We start from the raw sequence: 21,005 nt of genomic DNA, 5'->3' as shown, positions 1-21,005 counted from the left end.
TAATGATTAAAGCTGACACACCACACCTTTCACCGCAGGTATGCAAAGCTGTTCCAAAATCATGATGCAAACCAGAAGAGCAATGTGCTTGTGCAGTATCAGTACTGTGACTAACAGGCTTGGCAGCTCTAAACACACAGTTCAAATTTTAGCTCAAAAAGAGACACTCCCTAGGAGAAGCGAGCAATTAAATGGCATGACAAATGCAGGTGACATATTTCTTTAACTCCCCTGCCAATATGGAATCGTGTTTAAGAACCTGTGGGTTTCCAAATTGCACAGGGACATCCTCCCTCTAAGAAAGATAAGTAGATACTGGAGACAGCTGTAAGTTATTTTCGGAGGCATGGTGGGATGACAGTCGTTGCTTTTGGTGGAAGAGATGGCCCTAAATGATAAATTCCTAATCTGAACTCCACAAAAACTTTTACAGGTGTTGGAAATCCATAACTGAATAATGAATACAACAAAAATCCTGAATCCAAACATCCCAGAACATTCTGGATCCATATCTAGATTTGGAATGCCAATGATACACGCCTCAACTTTATTATACACCTGCCCACAAGAGTGCTCTATCCTACAATTTCATGCATTGCCAAATTAATTTAAAAAAAATTTTTTGGGGGGGAGAGATGAAGAAGGGAAGATATTTAGTGATGATGAAAGTTGCTCTGTTAACAATCTCTGAGAATGGGGGTCTTCTGTAGAACATGTACAGTCCAGGCTCATAGGGATTGAATTTTTATATCATCTGCTGGACATTTCGGGGTCCATGAACTGGGAGATCTTTGTCCAGCTCCTCAAGAAGACGTGTCCATGCCATACAAACTACCTCAACAAGCAGCACCTAGCCCCCTTGTTGGGAGTGCCAGCACAGATGCCAAAGTCTGAATAGGCCACTAAGAGGCGCCAGAAACCGAAGGAGCCTCTAAGGAGGGTGCTGTCCAGGAAAGACTGGCTCCCCTCTAAGGCTGAGGGCATGCTAGGAACTTGTTCGGTGGCAACAGGTAACTTGTATGAGAAAAGGGACTTTAGCCAATACAGAAGTATAATGCCTGAGGATGCATCTTCATGTTTATTTTCTGTGTAACTTGTACATGTTTGCTTTTCCTTACTCTTTCATCTCTGAATCTATGATTTTTCTATTAAATAAACTTTTTGTTTATTTTATTTTATTTTTACCACTAGCCAGCCTCTATTGTGCAAACTGTATGGAGTGTATCCCCCAAAGTGAACTGATAACTAGGGCAGGTTTCATTCCTTCGAGTGTGACGAACCATAAGGGAAAAGTCCGAGTATCTGGTAGTTAAGAACTCAGGGAGATGGATTTGTGGGGTTAGGGGGCAGGGCCTCGGGAGCAGAAGGGCTGTCAGAGTTCATCCGGCAAAGAGTCATAGGTGGTGGAAGCCAGGGTGAGACCTTTATTTTTGCAGGCTGGCAACTGGCATCAGAACTCAATCTTAAGCCACCCAAAGTTACAGGGTGGGGGGATTGGGGGGGTGGTCTGAGGCTACAAGTTATCAGCACTGATGCAAAGCTATGAATTACCAGCATTCACTTCTTTGTCTTAGACTTGCAAGGGCACACAGAGGCTTGGGTGATGGGTATTTGCTTGGCAGATGCACTTATAAACAACCCTCTCCCCCCTACAAATCAGTTCTCATGATCAGCCATGAGTCACATTCGCAGAGCAGCCTAGGGGAAGCTTTCACTGCAGCTGCCGGTTCTGTTTCCATCTGGTATATTTAGGCTTGGCAAAATTCAATTTTTTAAAAATAATTTCAACAGATAATATCAACGTTTATTTTTACATTTTTTATGGATTTAAATTTTCACAGTTGTGGAAAATTTTGGTGGGGGGGGTCAAACAATAATCAATTAATGACAGCTGATACTGAGATTCAAAAATGTAAAGCCCATTAAAACACAAATTGTCAACATCACATATCAAAATATACAAAGTAAATATCTTTACGTGAAACTAAGAAGTTGTTCTCAAGCAGCATTTTTCCTTCCAAGCTTAGGTATGTTACAGAACAGTAGTTTTCAGCACTCCTCGTCTTCCAAGCAGGCTAAAAAAGAAGCAAGGCTGGAATATGGGCATCTAAAGAGGTCTGTGCTTCCGTGTGATCCTCGGCACCCTAACTAATGAGGCATACAGCTCTGCACTCCCCTCTTCAGTCTCACTCCTGCTCATTCCAGGAGTGTTTCTGAAGAGCCACGTGCCTCAGATTGGCCAGTGGCACAGACAGACCTCTCTGAAACACTGCTTTCCAGCAGGTGAAGCCCATTCAAATCTCCCCAAGGCTCAACTTTTACGTACAGTAATTTATTCCTGCTCTAGGATTATTTCAGTCACACTTTATATTTAAGAGCCTATTTCTAAAGGGTTAACAAATGACTACTAAATGTTATAAGCACGTTACAGACATGAGCAGTAGCTGTTCTAGATTACTGAGCTGTCAGCCTCTAACAATTGTTTAATCATTTATTCAAGTATCTATTGATTTATTAAGCCTTTACAAACTACCCTTAATACAAACAGTGGCTGATTTTTCTAATCTCAATGATCTAAAATCAACACCTCAGTTTTAACCTATTTTGATTGCTTTAAGTATCTCAGCAGCTCTCAGTATCACGCACCTGGCTTTAGAAAGTCTGGCTGCCATTAGTATTCCACCAGGAGAGGAAGGATTGCAGCAAGGAGAAAAGGAAGAAATTGTATTTAAATATTACAGAGAGGGAGGGAGATAAAGTTAAGTCCACTAGTCTCTGCTCTAATTGTTCCTAGTACCTGTTAATAGCTTTAGCTCTCCCTGGTGAGTTGTTCAGTCACACTTGATTGAATATGGAGGGTTTTATTTGGAAATGTGCTTGAGATTCGGTCAGATTAAAATCCCCTCGAACTTGGTCAGATTTACACCATTAGTTAGCACAGAAAGATATCCTGGGAAAGGAGCTTGGTGGGAAGTTCCCTGCTCATTCCTTGCACCCTTAGACCAAGATGTTTTACAAATGGGTGTCTACAGGTATTGCTCAGTCTCTATTTAGGCACCTAATTAAGCATTCGGGTCGCCAAAAAAAAAAAAAAGTACTGTGCATCCCATAGTGCTTATGAGTCTATTCAAAGTCAACAGGAGCTGCTGGGTGCTCATCATTTACAAAAACCAGGCACCTATTTCAGTATCTGAATACAGATTTAGGGCTGAGAATTTCAAAGCTGCTTAAGGGATGTCCAATTTCCATTCAGATTTGCAAGACTCAGCCTTGGAAGCCTGACTTCAGGCACCCATTGTTGAAGGTCTTGGTTTTAATGCAGAAGACCTCCACCTGCCCCCATTTCTAACCTATCTGGAGCCTTGGAGACTCTGCCTTCACATTTCAGATATTTTCAGGTAACAAAAGCCAGACTTATCAGATAGGCCCATGAAAAATTATGACTCTCCTACCAACTTGATTGACAATTAAAGAGGCCTAACCTTTTTTCATGCTTCATGGCAATGTAACTATACATGAGTAACCTTATTTCACAATAAAGACAAACACTGAGATGACATATCATTATTGTATCATCATTTTGTTTCATAGGACACCTGCAGTAAGCTCCTTTCCCAACCTAGTCCTGGCATCCTGCAGTTAAGAATCCACCTGCTCTTATCCCCACCTCAGACAACTGGCTTCCATTTCACTTTATCTTTTACCTAGGACCACAACTAGGTCCTTTACCTAGGACCACAACTACTGATGTTTAATGTCTTCTCCTGAAGCTTTACAGGACATGCTAAAAGTTAACAGGACAGATGGGCTCAAACGGTGAGAGACATTGTACACTCCACCAAGTCACACACTCCACATCCAAATCACATTTAATTCTCCAGAAAGCTTAGGAAGAGGCTCACATGGCGCTGCAAGGCCATCGTAGTCTAGCAAACTGCTTTCCTTTCCAAACTCATTTGGCCAAGTCAGGTTTCCACAGTGTTGAAACGCAGCATGCAATGCCATCAATAACAAAATGCTGCATGCTGGGAAGGCGTGCATCTGTCTCATCACCATCATTAAAAGGGCCACATGAGGTTTATGGGTATTTTATATTTACTCACTCTCCCCTGTAATATGCATTTAGAAGCTTACAAGCATTTCTTTCTTGCCAATTCAGTCCTGTTTAATTAAAGGAACATTTCCCCCTCCCTCCATCCATCCCCTTAATTTTTTGAACAGGGCTGAAATGAACAATGATAAAAATTATTTATAAAGCACTCCCTAGCACTTAGTAAACATTCAAGGCGATAGGACTGAGACACTCCAGCACCCTACACAATATGCACCATCAAGCACAGCTCTGAGAATCCACAATGACTGCAGCAGGACACACAAAACACTGATGTTATGGGTCTCACAAAAATAGAGACCGCTTTAAAAATGTATCCTGGTTGGCAATTCATTCAACACAAACCCACCCACACACACGGAACTTCCCCATTGAATAGCTCAATCAAGTCTAGAGGTCTTTCCCCACCAGACAGCTTAAGAGCTGAGATGGGATGATTTTTGCTCCTTTAAACATCATAGAATCATAGAATATCAGGGTTGGAAGGGACCTCAGGAGGTCATCTAGTCCAACCCCCTGCTCAGAGCAGAACCAATCCCCAGACAGATTTTTGCCCCACATCCCTAAATGGTCCCTTGAAGGATTGAACTCACAACTCTGAGTTAAGCAGGCCAATGCTCAACCACTGAGCTATCCCTCCCCCCATCTCGGTCACCCTTTCTGTAATTAGAACTGACTGTCTAGCTTTCCCACTGTTCAACTAAAAGAAACACATACAGGGACATGCACAGGGATTGATTTATTTATAGAATGGGACAAAGATACTTAAGACTGCAAAGGTCTTCAGGGCAGGGTCTGTCTTTCTGTTGTGTACGTACATCACCTAGCACAACAGGATCCCACAATTTCAGTTGGAGCCTCTAGCTGCTACCAAGGTACAAATAATAAATGAAGAATAATCAAATATAACCATGTCCATTTAGAGAGAGAGAGGTTCTGATCCAACAACTCCCATGAAAGAGAATAGAAAAAGTCTTACTGATTTCCATGGTAGCTGGATCAGGCCAACAATGCACAGATTTCATGGGGATGTCCTTTACGTGTGCCAAATGTTTTTCAATAGCCTAAACATCCAACATCTTCCTAAATAGAGAGGGGAGATGCATGCACATGCACACACGTGCACAGAGCCACCTCCTCGGGTCCCTACTCAGTTTTTACTCAGCCCTCATGCAGGTCTGTTGAAGTTAACGAGAGTTTGCCAGAAAAAGGACTCTCAGATCCAGCACAGGGCATGCACAAGTCTCCTCTAGCACAGTGTTCTTTCCGTCAGGCTCACCCAGAAGGATGCCTGAGCTCCGATTAGCAATCCTGATGTCTCAGTGCTGGCTGCTGTCTTCATTACCATGAGCTGGCAGCGGCAATGGACGCCTTTGCAGCAGCGTGCATGAGTTATGCTTACAGTGATACTGAACGATAGAGACATCTCCTCTGATTTCAGCATCCACGACGTTAGTTTCCACATCCCAGGATATTAGACAAGCTAATGAACCCAAGAACAGAGAGCAGAGGGCAGCAGATGCACTGTTATGAACGGAACAGTATTTTACATGCAGTAAAATCCATTCAAAGTTATTTCAAAGGTTTCAGTAGGACATGGTGCTGTTCTGCCTCTACCAACCAGGGAGCTGATATTCTGAGCAGGCAGTCAGGCTCCCATAGAGTGTTCCAGGCCCCTGGAGGGGAGAGGAGAGCCAGTGCTGTTCAGGAGAGACAGCAGAGATGGGAACTGTTACTTGATAACAGTTGATAGGGATATTCTTTTTGATAATTTTGTCTACTTTATTTTTTGTAGCAGAAATGAGCTCACCTTCCAATGAACTCCTCTGTCACATGAGGTGGAAATTCAGGGCTTTGGAGCTACAGCTGCACTCGAGACACCTTCACCACCAGCTGTCATGTCTCTGAATGCATCGCACGTGCCCGAATGCACGGACAAGGGGGTAAGGCAAGGTGAGAACACAACTCCTCCCTTGCTAAAAGCAAAGGGAGGCTGCCCTCCCTCTCCCCAACTTGGGCAAACAGTGCTCCCTCACAGCTCCCCCTCCTCCTCGATCGGGGCTGAGAGAGTTCCCCTCCCCTTTCCATCTATTGTAGCCACTGAGGAAGGGGTCTGGGGCCGGTAAGGGGTAGAAAAGGAACACAGGATGGGAGAGAGACACCTGTACGGCTCAGAGGTCGGCAGTGCCCTCCTGCATCGGTCAACTCGAACCACTTTCATCCCTGTGGTAACTCCTGCTTCTTTCCCCTACCTAGCAAAACTGGAGAGGTGCAGTGGGGTAAGTGCCCAAAGATTGGGAAATATCATCCTAAGGGAAGATGGGACACTGCGCAGGTCTGGCTTGAGCCCTCTCCCCCCATGGGGCTCAGATCACTGCTCGCCCAAGCCCTCCCTGACCCTTGCGCGAGGCTGTCACTGTTTGCTCCAGCCCTGCCTGGTCCTCTCCCGTCATTGCTCACTTGCTCCTTGCCTCCCCCCGCCCCCCCTCCCGCTCGCACCCCACTTTTCTGACAAAACTGGACATTTGTCCTGCTTGCTCTTGCCAACCGATTAAGTCAACAAAAGCAAACAGGACAAATGCCTTCTTTTGGGGAAAAAGTCGGGACGGCTGGGACAGGACTTAAAGAAGGGACTGTCCCGGTCAAAGCGGGACGTATGGTCATGCTAATAACTCAAAGCTCAGCCACACGTGTTTGTGCAAACCTCCCAAGTACAGCTTAGCTTGTGGTATTCTGGCCAGAGCCAGTCCTAGAGGAGCTGGCCCCAGCCAAACCTCCGTGCCTGGAAGCGACAGAAGTAAATGTGAGAGCCTCTTCCCCCACCTTTTAAAAAAGGAAGAGGACAGTGGGAGAGAAGAGTGAGTGGTAGCCACCTAGAGGAACTGAGGAAAATGGCACTCTCTGGTTCCTTCAGCAATTCTCACACTTCCTGTAAAAAGATGCAAGACAGGCTCTGATTTTGGCACGTCTGGGTCTAGTCCTAGCTGGAACCAAGTAGTCAAGAGGCAGCCATGAAAGTGAAGAGAGAACTCCAGCTCAACAGGACAGGGTTTCATTTGAGAGAGTTTGGGGTATTAATTGTAGATGAACCAACATATCCATGACAGCTACCAGAAAGTTCCCCTCTGGAGAAAAGAAATCATCTCTTCCCAGCAGAAAGCATTTAGACAGGACTCTTTCTATGGGGTGGGTAAGGTGAGTAGTAGATTTCACCTTTCCCCTGAGCAGTTAAACACTAAACAGACATTTCTTATCATAGGCTCATCCCTGCAAGGCTCTCCTACCAACCTGTGGCTACCAAAATACTGCTGAGCCAACGTACAGCCCTTGTCCATCAGCACCTGAATTACTTTTAGCACAGATCCATTTAACAGCTGTGCAAACTGACAAGGATCTAATGATAGTCAGGGGACCAGGTACAGCATAGCCACAGCTCCCACACTCCAGATACAAAGCTGCATTAGGAATTTATTTTGCCTGCCCTCTGAAACAGACTTCAGCTTGTATACAATGGTACACAACCATTCCATCAATTCAATGAGACTTCAGTGAAAACATCCAGTCCCCCTTAGACATACAAAAAATGGCTTAGTACTTTTAGTTTTGCTTGTTTCTGCTTTTAAATCTGAGGATTTATTTTACTCAATAGTACCTAACACACATTAGGTATAGGTTTTATGAGGCAACACATGCCAGAATGCTGTAGAGGGCTTGAGATTTTATTTTACTTCCAAGGAACCTCAGTTTTATTTTTTTACACTGAGTAATTTTCTGTGTCTCTTATCTCTCCTTGAACTAAAAGGACCTGAAGTAAGCCAGGCATGTTTCAAAGCCATGATTTTATGAAGCACTGAACGCCGAGACGGATTTTTGCTTTGGCTGACATTTTGTTCCACAGGGGTTTGTTCCTTCCCTTTTTTCAGGGCCAAATTCAGAGTGAACGCACACAACGAAGGTACCCATCAGTAAGTCAGTGTAATTTACCTGCAGAGGGAGAAGAAGCTGGGTTGATTCTGTCAGATATTTTTATAGCATCTGCCCTACTATACCACAAGAGCATTTAAGCACTGAACCAACCAATATAAGGATGTTAGAGACTGGAAGATTCAAGACCTCCTTGTTTTATCTCACAGTCCTCTGTTGGTTGCTCTTCCTGCTCCAACCTCTTCTTCCCTTAGCATTTAATTCACACAGACTTAATGACGTGCAACTCACACCAGCTCCAAACTGACATCACCTCTGAAAATAGCCCATTATTTTCTGCCAAGTCAAAAACAGTTTGGGCCTCAGATCGGAAGACCAGTCCACAGCCTCAGGGCCAGGCACAGATTATAAAAAGAATTTGTGGCCTCTGTGCTACCTGAACCTCCAGAAGCAGATGTGATCCAGCAAATCCTTCTTGGTTGCTAAGCTAAGTAACAAAAGGCAGGCAAACAACCCTCAAATCAACAGAACTGAAGTTTGTCCTCCAGGTGTTCTAGCTTGTTCCCTGTTCAACCAGCATTGTCACCGCCTAATCTGGGTTGAGCCTTGTTTATACATAATCCCCTTTCATCCTGAAGGAGCCCCAAATGCTTAACTACACACACACACACCACGCTGGGATCATTTTGCCCATCTCTGAAGTACAGGGTCTGTCGCAACTTAGGCGCATTTAACATGCGCGATTTCAGCTTTACGCTGAACGGCTCGGAGTCCGGAGAGCGTAGCCTCAAGTGGAAGAGGCATGGCCTCAAGATTTAAAGGTCCTGGGGCACCAGCTGTGGCTGGGAGTCCCAGGGCCTTTAAATCACCCAGGGGGCTCCCAGCTGCAGAGGTGGCTGGTAGCCCCTGGGGCTAACTAAAGGGCTCGAGGCTCCAGCCACCGTGGAGCTCCGGGCCCTTTAAATGCCAGCCCCAGCCCAGCTGCCAAAGCTGCGGGCAGGATTTAAAGGGCTCCTCCGGGCTCCCCACCGCGGCGGGAAGTCCGGAGGAGCCCTTTAAATGCCGGCCCCGGCCCGGCAGCCGGAGCTGCGGGCAGGATTTAAAGGGTTTGGGGATATAATTTTCAGTATACACGGTTTTTGCTTTACATGATAACTGCAGAACGGAACCCTCGCGGATGATAAGACTTGCCTGTACAGCCACCATTAAGGAGAGGTGAGCTTTACTCAAGCCATATGTATGGGAAACATCACAGCACTGTGAAATACTGAGAGCACTTTGCAAGCTTTCCATGCCTATGCACCTCCTCACCTTAAGAAATCGTAGCTGTCTGCCCACCAGAGAGCTGTGAAGGGAGGTGTGGGAGGCCAGCTGAGAGGGAGAAAAATACAACTCTTCAAAACTTCCACAGAGACAGAACTCTGGACAAATGAGGCAACCATGAGAGCTCTTAGTCTGACTAACAGAGACGGTCGGGGTCCCAGCAGCCACATCCAAACACTCAGAAGATCCAGCACAGTCTGATTACTCCTGATAACCAAGTGGCTTCAACTCAAGTTATTCAGAAAGAGAACAATGGAGCAATCACAGGCAGCCCCGGGAGGATCCGCCCCAGATATATAGGGCAATCAGACATCTAATTAATCAAAACACTATCCAAAAAGAAGACTGACTTTTGCCATAGTCATTAATCAGTGATCACACTGCCGGGCAAGGAGGTTGGAGAAATATATTTTCATTCCACATGAAGAGGTAAATAACGACCGGAGCCACATTTTGGTAGAGGAGCTCTGTGGGGCCTCTTGTGTTCAGTAAGCACCTGGATTAAATGTTTGTCTTTGAGCCCCAGGACAGCTCGCTCAGGTTTTTAAGTCTGCATGTTGTCATTTTATTACTGAGCCTGAAACAGTACCAATACCTCAAACACTCACGAGAAATGCCAAAAATGGTTTGCAGGTGAAACTGCTATGACTTGCACGTGCACAGGGACAGGACTACTTAAAGGGCATGCACAAAGGACTTGAATTTTTAGTGGGTGTTTGCACCTGCAAAGTGCAAGCACAGGTACAGACGTGATGAATTCTGGGCAGGGAGTCGAACCAAAACCGAACCGGCTTAAATCAGTACCAATCCTGAACTATACTTCTGTCCTACTTGCTGAACCTCAACTGGAACTGAACTGGGGGGAAAAAAAGGTTCAGCATTTTTAAGCACAATATTTTAGAACACGACTGTGATCTTATTTTCAACAAGACAAGAAAATAACAAATAGGTACGTGATGACTACCAGAGAGGCCTGCCCCGGAATACTGAGATGAGAATGAGAAGAAAACAAGGCCAGCCACAAGAGTTGGGAGGGAGAGAGGAAGCTTAGGAGCTGCCTGCACGCCACCTGAGGCAGCAGGATGCCCCAGAGATAGATGGACCATCTCTGAGACACCCTCCTGAGGACAGAAGTGGTGGAATGCTTCCTGGTCCCAGAAGTTAACAATAACTCATCCAGCCCCGCTCCCCAACCTTTCTCCCCCTTAGATTCCCTGCTCCCACCCACCCTCAGCCCTGGGGACAGCTCCTCCCTCCAGTTCCTCCACTTGGATCCAGGGCCCATGCACCAAATTCAGATTTATCCTCACAGAGCAAACATTAGAAAATGTTATTTTAGTTTTCTCAAACCAACTGTTCATAGAAAAAAATAATGGTGTTTATTTGACAACACAAAAGCATTAGGAAAACTCATGTAAAGTTGAAGTTCATAAATAAATGGCCAAAAAGCAAAATAGTTTCAATTTTAGGTTTCAACTCTCCTTGAGTTTACTTCCACTGAGCTTAAAATTTGATCTGAACCTGTTGAAACTGGTGATTTAAAAAAAAAATCAGAACTAAACCTGAACACACTGAACCTGAATCAAACCAAAATAACCACCACTTTGACTCCTGGATTCTAGGCATGCACAAGCGGAGGCAGACCGGAGGCTGGCCTGAACATTTATCCATATAAGAAGCTTGCTAACTGCTTCCCTTATGTCCAATTTTCAGTCAGCAATGAATATTTATGAGGCAGACACCGTAAAAGTCCTCTAACAATCCAGTGGCCTCATTTTTCATGGGAGCTGTAAGGTGCTCAGCACCTCTGAAAGGCAGGCCGCTTGTATATACAGTTAACATGGTAAAGACCATGTAACCATAGGAATGGGTGCTTAGTAGTGTTGGCCATGACATTGTGGTAGAATGCACCATGCAGTCGACACTTTCCGAACAGAGAAAGTCAGTTTGCTATTTTCACTGAATTGCTATTGTTTCTTGCCTACTTCAGTGTTTCTGTTGTCATCACACAAAGGAGTTTTCTATGCTGTATTTCTATGGGCTCAGGCTGTGCCAACTTGCTGCTTCTCGACGGGTGTTTTCACGTCAACATGAACGTGGACAATCTCCTCTGCTCAGTAGATTCGCTGCTGCTTGTGAAGGGATCTTCATATCTTAAACCACCACCCTATCCCACTATCACTTCTCTCGCTTCTGTAAGAGCCACCAGTGTTTTCTCCTTAAGCTAATGTTAGAAGCCAATGATCATAAGCTGGGAAGTTACTATATAAACAAGAACTGCACACACTCTTCTCGGACCTCTTGTCATTGCTATTTCAAAGAGTCACCTTGTGCAAGCTGGTGTGACTCACCTGTTAGATTTCAGACCTCCTGTCAGGGGAGTGAAGTGGCAGCAGAACTGTTTTCAGTATGATTCAGGATCTCTGTCCTGTTGCTGCAGCCCTCAGATATATGGTTAAAAAATGTCCTCCCACTGGCTGTAGAGTCTACGCTGGAGGTGAATGTCCTGGCTTTTGTTTGGGCCCAGATCTAGTGCTGACTGCAATCCAGAAGGAATGAGTCTGCACACGGAACACATGCAGCTCAGGGTATTTCCTGCTCCTGTTACTTGATGTTTAGTGTTGTATCTTGTAAGAGCACTCACTCTTTCTTAGATTAACAATAATCCCACATCCACATTGAGCTACTGGTCACTCTTTGAGGAGCATCTGTAGTAATCCATCTTTTAAGCTAGTTTGACAACTGCAGTGGAATGACCCAAACCCCATGAACTGAAAATCCATTCCGAAGTATATACAACTCCAGTCCAGTGCTTAATTTATCTGACTCCAGTCCTCTGACTATGGGTTGTGAAGCCCACTCAAGAGACTTGATTAGAAACTTTAGGTAAACAGCTGTAAGTAGAAGAGTGCAGAGTGCAAACTGTTTGCAGGCAGGAAAGCCTTTCGCCTGTTGGCTCGTCATGAAGGGTTTAATGGCTTAACGCTGTTGCCATGTCTTTTCTGGCTTACAACAGAGGGGCGACGACAATAACTACCTTTTTGCTATAACCACAGTTGCTTTCACAGCATTTTTTGAAAGAAAACTAAAAGAAACCTGACGTCATACCAGATGGGAGGCGTTTGCTCTCCACCAAGAGTGCTGCATAACCGATGTTAAATCAGAGCAATTTGCTGGCGTATAAGAGTATATCTAAGCTGCAATGAAAAACCTGTGGCACCAAGTCTCAGAGCCTGGGTCAATTGACTCAGGTCAATGGGGCTTGGGCTGCTGGGCTCAAAATCGCAGCACAGATGTTCCTGCTCAAACTGGAGCCCAAGTTCTGACACTGGGTTGGGGGGGGTCAGGGGGAGTCTTGGGAGCCCAGCCTGAGTGGGACACCTACACTGCTATTTTTAACCCGGCAGACCAAGCCACCTGGGCTATGAGATGTGGCACCATGGGGAGGGGGTTTTCTTTGCAGTGTAGATGTTACCCTAAAGGCTTCTACGCTTGGCCCTATGATTTATGGGGGCTTAGAAATGCCGTCCTATCCAAGTGGATGTCAAGGTGAGCAAATCACAGGTGTGACTTCCACCACTTCCACGGATGTGGCACCCTCTGTATTAGAAACGGCACAGCATGCCTGTCATCCTCGGGGTGTGACCACAGCACTGCAACCTCTGGAATGCAGCTGAACCGAGAGGATGAATGGTTGGTCCCTAAGGAAATCTGTCTGCGGCTCCCCTAGCTGTGATTTCTCTCTCCAGGAATGCTGCCACCTGCAACGATTAAGCTTCCTCTGTGGTATAATTTAAATGAGAGGGTTCTTTTCTCAAGCACTCCCAAGCCCTTGTTGTTTTGCAGTATCCTTGACAGGCAAGAAAACAGACAGACTGACATGGCCTCATTTACTGTAGGCTGAAACAGGGAGCATTGTGAAATGTACCCAAAGCTATCTCTGACTTTCCAAAATTAGGTGAGGATCCTAGCATCGATTCCCCAGAGAGATAATTTAATAGAGAAAGGAGCTGACGCTGTACTAATCTAAGTCCTATCATTCACCTTCACTGCCTTTCAGGGAAACTGAGCCAGGGTAGCTATTCAAAATCTGTGTCTAAACTCCATCTGCCCAGCGTTTTGCCAGTCTATATAGTCTGTTCAAGCAGAGTTAATGTTAACTTGCCATTGTTTGTGCAAAGAGGGGGCAAAAGAACCAATATTGGAGCATGGATAGTTTTTTTATTTCTGTAAACTCTCCCTTCAGATAAAGCCCACACATCAATTTGAACACGTGTCTATATGTGCTTCCCCTAGGACGTTTATGTGATTCACATGACCAGGGAAGAACACACTTCACTTTCAAAGAGACATGTGACCACAAACATTATATACTTTATTATACTATATCCTATGTGGCATCTACGGGGCATCTCATGTCCACATACACTGTGGTGGGAAGTTTGGAGCAGGATCCCATTATATTCAGTACACTCTGCAGAATACCTTTGTTTATATTCCCGGATCTTACCTGCTCAGTGATGAAGGAGCTTGAAAAGGTGATAGCTGACCAGAAGAAGATCCCGCAGCTGAGAATGATCTTCCTATTGAAGCGGTCACCAAGGTAACCAAATATAGGTGCTGCCACCATGAAACTACAGATGAAAACTGCAGAGGGGAGAAAAGCAGGACGACATTTAATAAACATCAGGCAAAAAATACGAAAACTAATTTTCTGTGAGCCAAGCCCTCTGGAGAGTAGTTCCACCTAATTAGATGTTCTGCAGCCCTGCTTACCAAGTTAGGCAAAGTGTCTATAAGCAAACAGACTTCTCATTCACAGAGAAACTTCAGACCAGTGAACTTGGGTTACCTTTTACTAACACCCCTCAGAGTCTGCTGCAAGCTTACAATTGAGGGATGGGCAAAACAGGGGCGGGATAAACCAAGAGCCTCTGCTCAAACCTCAACAAGCAGCTGACACAAAGGTTTGAGAGCGTTCAGATATAGTGTATAGATGCCGGCCCCCTTGTTGGCTCTCTCAGCAGAGGCCCTGGGTGAAACACCCCCTGCAGACTCACCCTTAGAAGCAGCCTTCTAAGGCAGCGTGAGAGACGTTTTCACTACCATTCCCCTTGCTGCACCTGCGTTTTCACTACCCACTAGAACCTCACATCACTTTTCTTTAAATTTTTGCCTGACCCAGCATTATGTACACCAGTGAGTAACTATTCCACTACAGGGGATAGTTTTGACTTATAAGGCGTGGGACCTCTTTATCTGAAAGATTGCCTTTCTCCACATGCCATTCTGACTCAGTTACTGTCAGCTGAGGTATCACTCATATAAGGTAGGAGGCAGCTGGCAGAGTATTCTCTGCAAGGACTTCTCAGCTTGGGAACTCAGTCCTCCACCCCACTCCAAAATAGTACTTGGGTCTTGTCCACGTTAGATCTCGGGATCTAACTACAAACACCTAATGTAGGTGCACTTAAACTAGTTTACACACCGCTTGGATCAATTTGGCTATTAAAGAGATTTATGTTAAAAATCTATACAAGCAAGGTTTAAACCAGCATGTGTCTATATTCGGGATTTGCACTGGTGCAACAACAGTGATTTTTACATCAATTTAGGCACACCAGTACAATTCTTCTAACACGGTGTTTCTCAATCTTTTGAATACCAGGGACCAGCTTGCTGCCTTCCTAAACTATGTCAGGGAGACCCCATGGACCGGTGCAGGTCCATGGACCAGTTGTTGAGAAACACTGTTAAAAGACCCTAGTTTATTGACGTCCAGAGCATGCTGCAAGGCCCATGTATTTCTTGAGCTGACAGAAACTGGGTGGGTTCTGGTGGCAAGTTAGAGAGAGTGGAAATATGTATTAAGGGTTATAAATCATATTACTATTGAGTGGCTCCTGCAGGCAAGGTGGGTTTCTGGCATCGTTTATTTGTAGTGTTCTATTTTTAAAATGCTAAGAGGAGCATGTAGCGCAAAGGATAAGTACTCCTATTGAAATGCGTGTATAAACAAAGTAATTAAGGGATTTTCATGGTAATAGGAGATAATAGCCTAAAAAATGTGTATAATGCTGGACCATAGGACATTGTTTTAGAAGATATAGGTGTACCTTTTTACATACTAAAATTCCAGAACCATCAAATAAAAAAAAAATACACGTATGTCAGTCGATGTCCATATTTTGCAATCCATACAATGGTACTTTATATTTTATCTCAACTTTTTATATTTCCTGTAGTCAGCAACATCACAACGCAAACATGTATCGTGTATGTAAATAAAATGGAGTAATTCAAAGACAGAAAAACTAGATAAAAAAAGAAATAGAAGTAAATGCAAGATTATACCCAGGTTCCTGTTTCATTTGTAGTGACAAGCCACTACTTTGCAATACGGACAATATACAAAAATCTCACACTAGATACATGGAGCCTAGTTTGGCAGTCCCTGCACAAGCAGAACTCCCAGTGGAATGTACTATTTTTGCTGGAATAAGCTCTTTTCACCAGTAGATCTCAATGTGCTTTACAAAGGGAAGTCAGTATCGTAATCCCCATTTTACAGATGGGGAAACTGAAGCATGAGCAGGGTCATGGTTTGCCCAAGGTCACCAAGCAGGCCACAGCCGGGAATAAAACTCAGGTCTCCTGAGGCCCAGTCCACTGCTCTATCCACTAGGCCATGCCAGCTCCATAAAAGGAGAGCAGGATAAGGCCTGTAGCTACTAGGATTATGAGGCATTGCTAATCCTACATTGCTACAGTATGTGGAAACACATGTTCATGTGTAGGAGCCACAGAGGTCCCTGAACACAGTGTAACTGGTGCAATTCCACTATGCACCGGATTTAGGGATTCTAAAGAGCGTTCTCCATATGCACCACTTACAGCACTCTGCAGGCCTCCCCCTGTGCCCTCATTGAGAAGGGGTGGGAGTGACCGGGGGAGAAGCCAGTTGGATTCACTACTATGCTGGCCACTGCCTCCCTGTATTGCTGTAGGAGCTGGGGAGCACCTTGGCTGATGCTCTGTAGCCTGGGTGGGGGTGGATTCCTTAGCCCCCCCTCCACTCCCCCAAACCCCTCAACACACAGTGTAGCCACTCAAGCTGTGCATTCAGTGAAGGATTTGCCCTGTACTGAACTCGGCTTAGAGGGTTTGACTCTGCAAGGCAAGGCACTTAAGCATGGGCGTAATTTAAGCATTTGAATAGTCACTAATCAAGTGACTAAGTGTTTGCTGGATGGGGCCCACAGTGGTCAGCACTTTGCAAGCTTGAGCCCACAATGAACTTGGATCTCTAGAGAGAGAAAATCTGTTTACAATGAAACAGAAGACGACGACAACGACAGATCCAAAAAGAATCAGTGTGCTGATTGCAGTTCCAGGTTGAGTGACCTTGGAATCACACCGTAGTTCATTCATCCCAGATTCAGAGAGTCTGCCATTTTTATTCAGACAACAAAAAAGAAAGAACTAAAGCAAGCTTCCAAAGAAACTCTCAGCCCTGCATCTCACTTGATTCAGGTACCAAACAGCCTCATCAAGCCACCTTTGGGGCATTCAGGGCCTGAGCCAAAGCCCACGGGAGCCTGGAACTCACGAGACCTCGATTGTATTCCCAGCTCTGCCACTGGCTTGCTGGATAACCTAGGGCAACTCTTGTCTATTGGCTGTAATGAACTCTGGATCACACCCCTAACATCTAATTCTAACATCTGCGTACAAGCAGAAGACAAGATCCAATGTTCATTCAAATATCCTCTTCCCAACTCACCTAACATCTCCCAGTTCCCCACCAATAAATAATTCCCTTGCTACTCATGGGTCCTGGGGGAACATGATGTTGGAAAATTCTCTTCTGAACCAAGCTGAGAGCTATATCACAGGTAAAAAAGCTGACTTCACAGCTCCACAAAGGAGTAAACAAAGGGACAACAGAACCTAATAAATAATAGATAGCTGACTAAAGCTGTCACAATAAATTTAATTTGCATCAGATTATTTATGACCCAAATATGCATCAAAGCACTGATTGACTCTTAAGCAAATGCAGAAAATGATGGCTATGTGTTCTGTCAAGCAGATCTGCTTGTTAGATGCATGTCCCACAAATCAATTTTTGCGATTGCTCCTGCATATGACAGATGAGGTTCCTGAGCAGGATAGACAGGTTCAAATAACAAAAAGTGACTCTACACAACTTACAAACTAGGACAGGAAAGCAGAGGAGAATGATTCCAGGGCACCTCACTGGGCAGAAGAGAAACCTGAATTACTGTTCCAGATCTGTCTCTCACTCTGGATCCTGGCCCAGGTGTCGGTGCTAAGTAACCCTCATGGCAGGAAGGATTTTAGCCCCCCTCAAAGAGTTACTGCAAGGGTATTCATTACGCAGAGGGGGAACATGAGGGTAATTTGCGGGTAAAGGAAGATAACTGGCCTGTAACACAAAATAAAGAGCTCAGCTCTCATGCTAGCCCTTCCTCATTCCTATTTCCCTCTCCGGCTCCTCTCCCCTGACACAATAGCTTTCACCTCAGACCACCACACTGCAGCCACTGATTGTCTACATTAGAGAAAGGACAGTGACAAGGAACCTTCATGAGTCAAATGCCATTTCGTTACCCTCCTCCCAATGAGCAGCTCCTCTTTCCATTTGCACTTCCTGCCCTTTCAGAATAGAATCAACTGCTGAAAAGACAGGAAGCGAGATGGCACAGAGCCAGGCACCCCGTGGGGTTCAGGATGAGCTGCTCAGAAGGTACAGTGGGAATGTCAGCACAAACCCATAGAATAGAGGGGTACAGGTAATGCGGGTTGACAGCCATTATGCAGACTGAGAGGTGGATTATTCTCAGCGAAGGACCTAAAACAGGGCCAAGCAAAGCAGCCAACTCCCAGCTCCGGGATGGAGCTGACGTGCGCGCCAGCAGAAGCAAAGCAAGCCTCCGAGCAGTGGATGAACAAAAATACATTTAATAAATGCCTCCCAGAGGAAGGCTCTTTTAAGCACAGGTGTTTTCAAAAGGGGAACGCATTTGTCTTTATCCCTCCCTCTACGTCACAACTAAAATGCCTACTGTGGTGAAAACACAGGAAGAGTCTAATTGCCTAAACCGGATGGCTCAGTATCTATTTCTGCCTCTGACTGCCTGACCCGCCCTGAGACAGGTGAGCCAGCACGCCCAGCAATCTTTCCACATGTGGTTGGAATTATAAAAATTATATTTTTGAAACAACAAAAGGGCAAAGCATCCTCTCTGGGCTGCGTTGCCTACTTCATGCACCGTTGCCCCTGAGTGCTCGTTCAGTCATGCTGGCCAGCAAGCTGCCATTCAACTCACACGTTCCTCCCTCAGGAAATAACCAGCTGCCCGTTTGCTCAGTAGCAAAGAAAAAGCCCAGACACCTGAGACAAAGGGCAGGAGGGAGAGAAAAGAGAGGAAGTGCAGAATTTAGTGTCTTATAGCCGCGAAATCCTCCTGGAACTAGACCCATTGTTTTCCCCCTCAATAAAGATTTGACCCCTGTGGTTGCACCCTGTAATGATGGCCCTAGAAGAACCTGCTGGTGAGGCGGCCAAACGTCAGCTTTCCACGTCCTCACTCTATTCCTATAGCACTGCCTGCTTTGCCACACTCCCTTCCTCCCGTGGGACGGCCCAATCCTTTCAGGCTTGTGGGGTCCACAATAGCATGTGCTCTGTATGACAGAGGGGAAGATGGGGCTCTACCAAAGGAACCAGGCAGAAGCTGCATTTGATCAGTTATTGAAAAGCTGCTAGGCTCCCACTGCATCTGTTTTTCCATCAGGGATCGTTTTAAAAAGCTCCGTTTCAACTAAAAATAGTTTTCTTTCTCCGAGCCGGGATGCTTCCTATAAAAAGTGGCCAGTGTTAGAAAATTGAATCGGCATGGAGCTGTCTTTACTACTAACTGAGTACTGACAGTGCACTTAGCTCTCTGGAAGGCAAAGCCAGACAGCCTCTGCCCCAAGGGACATGCAATCTAAATAGAAACAGAGAGACAGATGCGCTGTGAGGCTGTTCATAGTTTCCCAAGAACAACATATTTCTAAACAACGCGAACACCTGAAACACCCAGTGTCTTTCTAGGTTTCAGAGCAGCAGCCGTGTTAGTCTGTATCCGTAAAAAGAACAGGAGTACTTGTGGCACCTTAGAGACTAACAGATTTATTTGAGCATAATCTTTCGTGGGCTACAGCCCACTTCATCGGACGCAAAGAATGGAACATATAGTGAGGAGATATATATACATACAGAGAACATGAAAAGGTGGGAGTTGCCCAACCAACTCTAAGAGGTTAATTAATTAAGATGAACTGTTGTCAGCAGGAGGGGAAAAAAAACCTTTTGTAGTGATAATCAAGATAGCCCATTTATATATACAGCTATATACAAGCACAATCTTTCTCTGCACCTGCAATGGCAAATAAAGTTCTTGCCATCTATGCAGCCAGCCCCGCTGTCTTGAGGGCACTTTTGTTGAGTACTGCATTATTCATGGTTGCTTTATTGGTATAATAATATCACTTAGCACATATACAGCACTTCTCAAAGGAAGCTGAATATCATGAACTCCATTTACAAGATGAGGAAATTAAGATCCGGCAACAGGGGACGGGACTTGCCCAAAGTCACCCAACAGGTCAGTGGCATAGTCAGGAAGAGAAGCCAGATCTCCCGAAGCCCAGTACAATGCCCTACCCATTGAACTGCACCTACACGGGAAGGTGAATGAGTAATGCTAATTCTTCTGCCAGAACCCCAGGGCAAAGTCTACATTTTTAACCCTATGATCACAACTACTGAGAAGAACTTTTATTATCGCACCAAATGCAGAACTGGCCCACTCCACGAGGAGCGTGCTCACCCTGTGGTGCTGCATACTGCTGTCCTCGATACACGAGGGGTTGAAGGTGGCTTTCTTGACATGAATGGAGGGGTTCTGATCGCTTGGCAATCCGAGGCCGTATATCATCCTTAGTCATTTTGCTCACACATTTCATCCATCCTTCTCAGCAGCATCTTTATGACTGAAGGGAGAACTGCACTCACATGTGAGATGCCAAGGCATTAATACAATCAGAGCCAATGATACAGGCGCCTACATCAGATTTCAGCCTCCAATCCATCATTATCACAAACGATTTGATTACGGTAATATTGTCATGTCACTCACCAGGACCATTATGTTTTACTATTTTCCTGGCTTGGCAGCCAGTGGCTGGATCCTGCCAAACAAAACCAAACCAAACCAAACCATGAGATGGGCCCATTTGAGACAATGAGACTGAGGCATACAGATTTCACAGGTCAGAGATTTGTAGCGGTTGGAGGCTAATTCAAAACAATACGCTGAGCATGCACGCTGTATATTGACAATATAGAGACAGCACAACAAGGAAAATGCACAAAATTGCTCTCAGCATCTCCAGAATGGAGCAGAGGGCAAAATCAGCTAGGGAATCTTATCAATGTTTCATCCTTGTGTACTCTGAATTCTTAGCATGCTAATAAGAACACATGGACAGTGGGAGCCATTAAAAGTAAGATACTTCTCACTCACTCACAGCAATTACATTTACCATAGCCTTCCTTCTAGCTCTGGGCGAGGTA

At 45.1% G+C, this 21,005-nt stretch overlaps 1 protein-coding gene across 3 annotated transcripts in view; it reads right to left on the bottom strand.

Annotated features, from left to right (window-relative positions):
• Positions 1–21,005, bottom strand: part of LOC120387292 (protein spinster homolog 2-like) — a 155,143-nt gene that overhangs the window by 55,267 nt on the left and 78,871 nt on the right. For all 3 annotated transcript variants that reach the window (XR_005590108.1, XR_005590107.1, XM_039507783.1), the window contains exon 3: positions 13,869–14,005. Coding sequence is in view for 1 of the 3 variants with exons in the window: in XM_039507783.1 (XP_039363717.1) it covers positions 13,869–14,005 (137 nt within the window). In the remaining 2 variants the exon portion in view is untranslated. The remainder of the gene's footprint in view (positions 1–13,868; positions 14,006–21,005) is intronic.

This window comes from Mauremys reevesii, linkage group 20 (assembly GCF_016161935.1).
Source record: "Mauremys reevesii isolate NIE-2019 linkage group 20, ASM1616193v1, whole genome shotgun sequence".
Lineage (NCBI taxonomy): Eukaryota > Metazoa > Chordata > Testudines > Geoemydidae > Mauremys > Mauremys reevesii.
The sequence above is the reverse complement of the archived record's forward strand: the minus strand, read 5'-3'. Positions and strand labels throughout refer to the sequence as shown.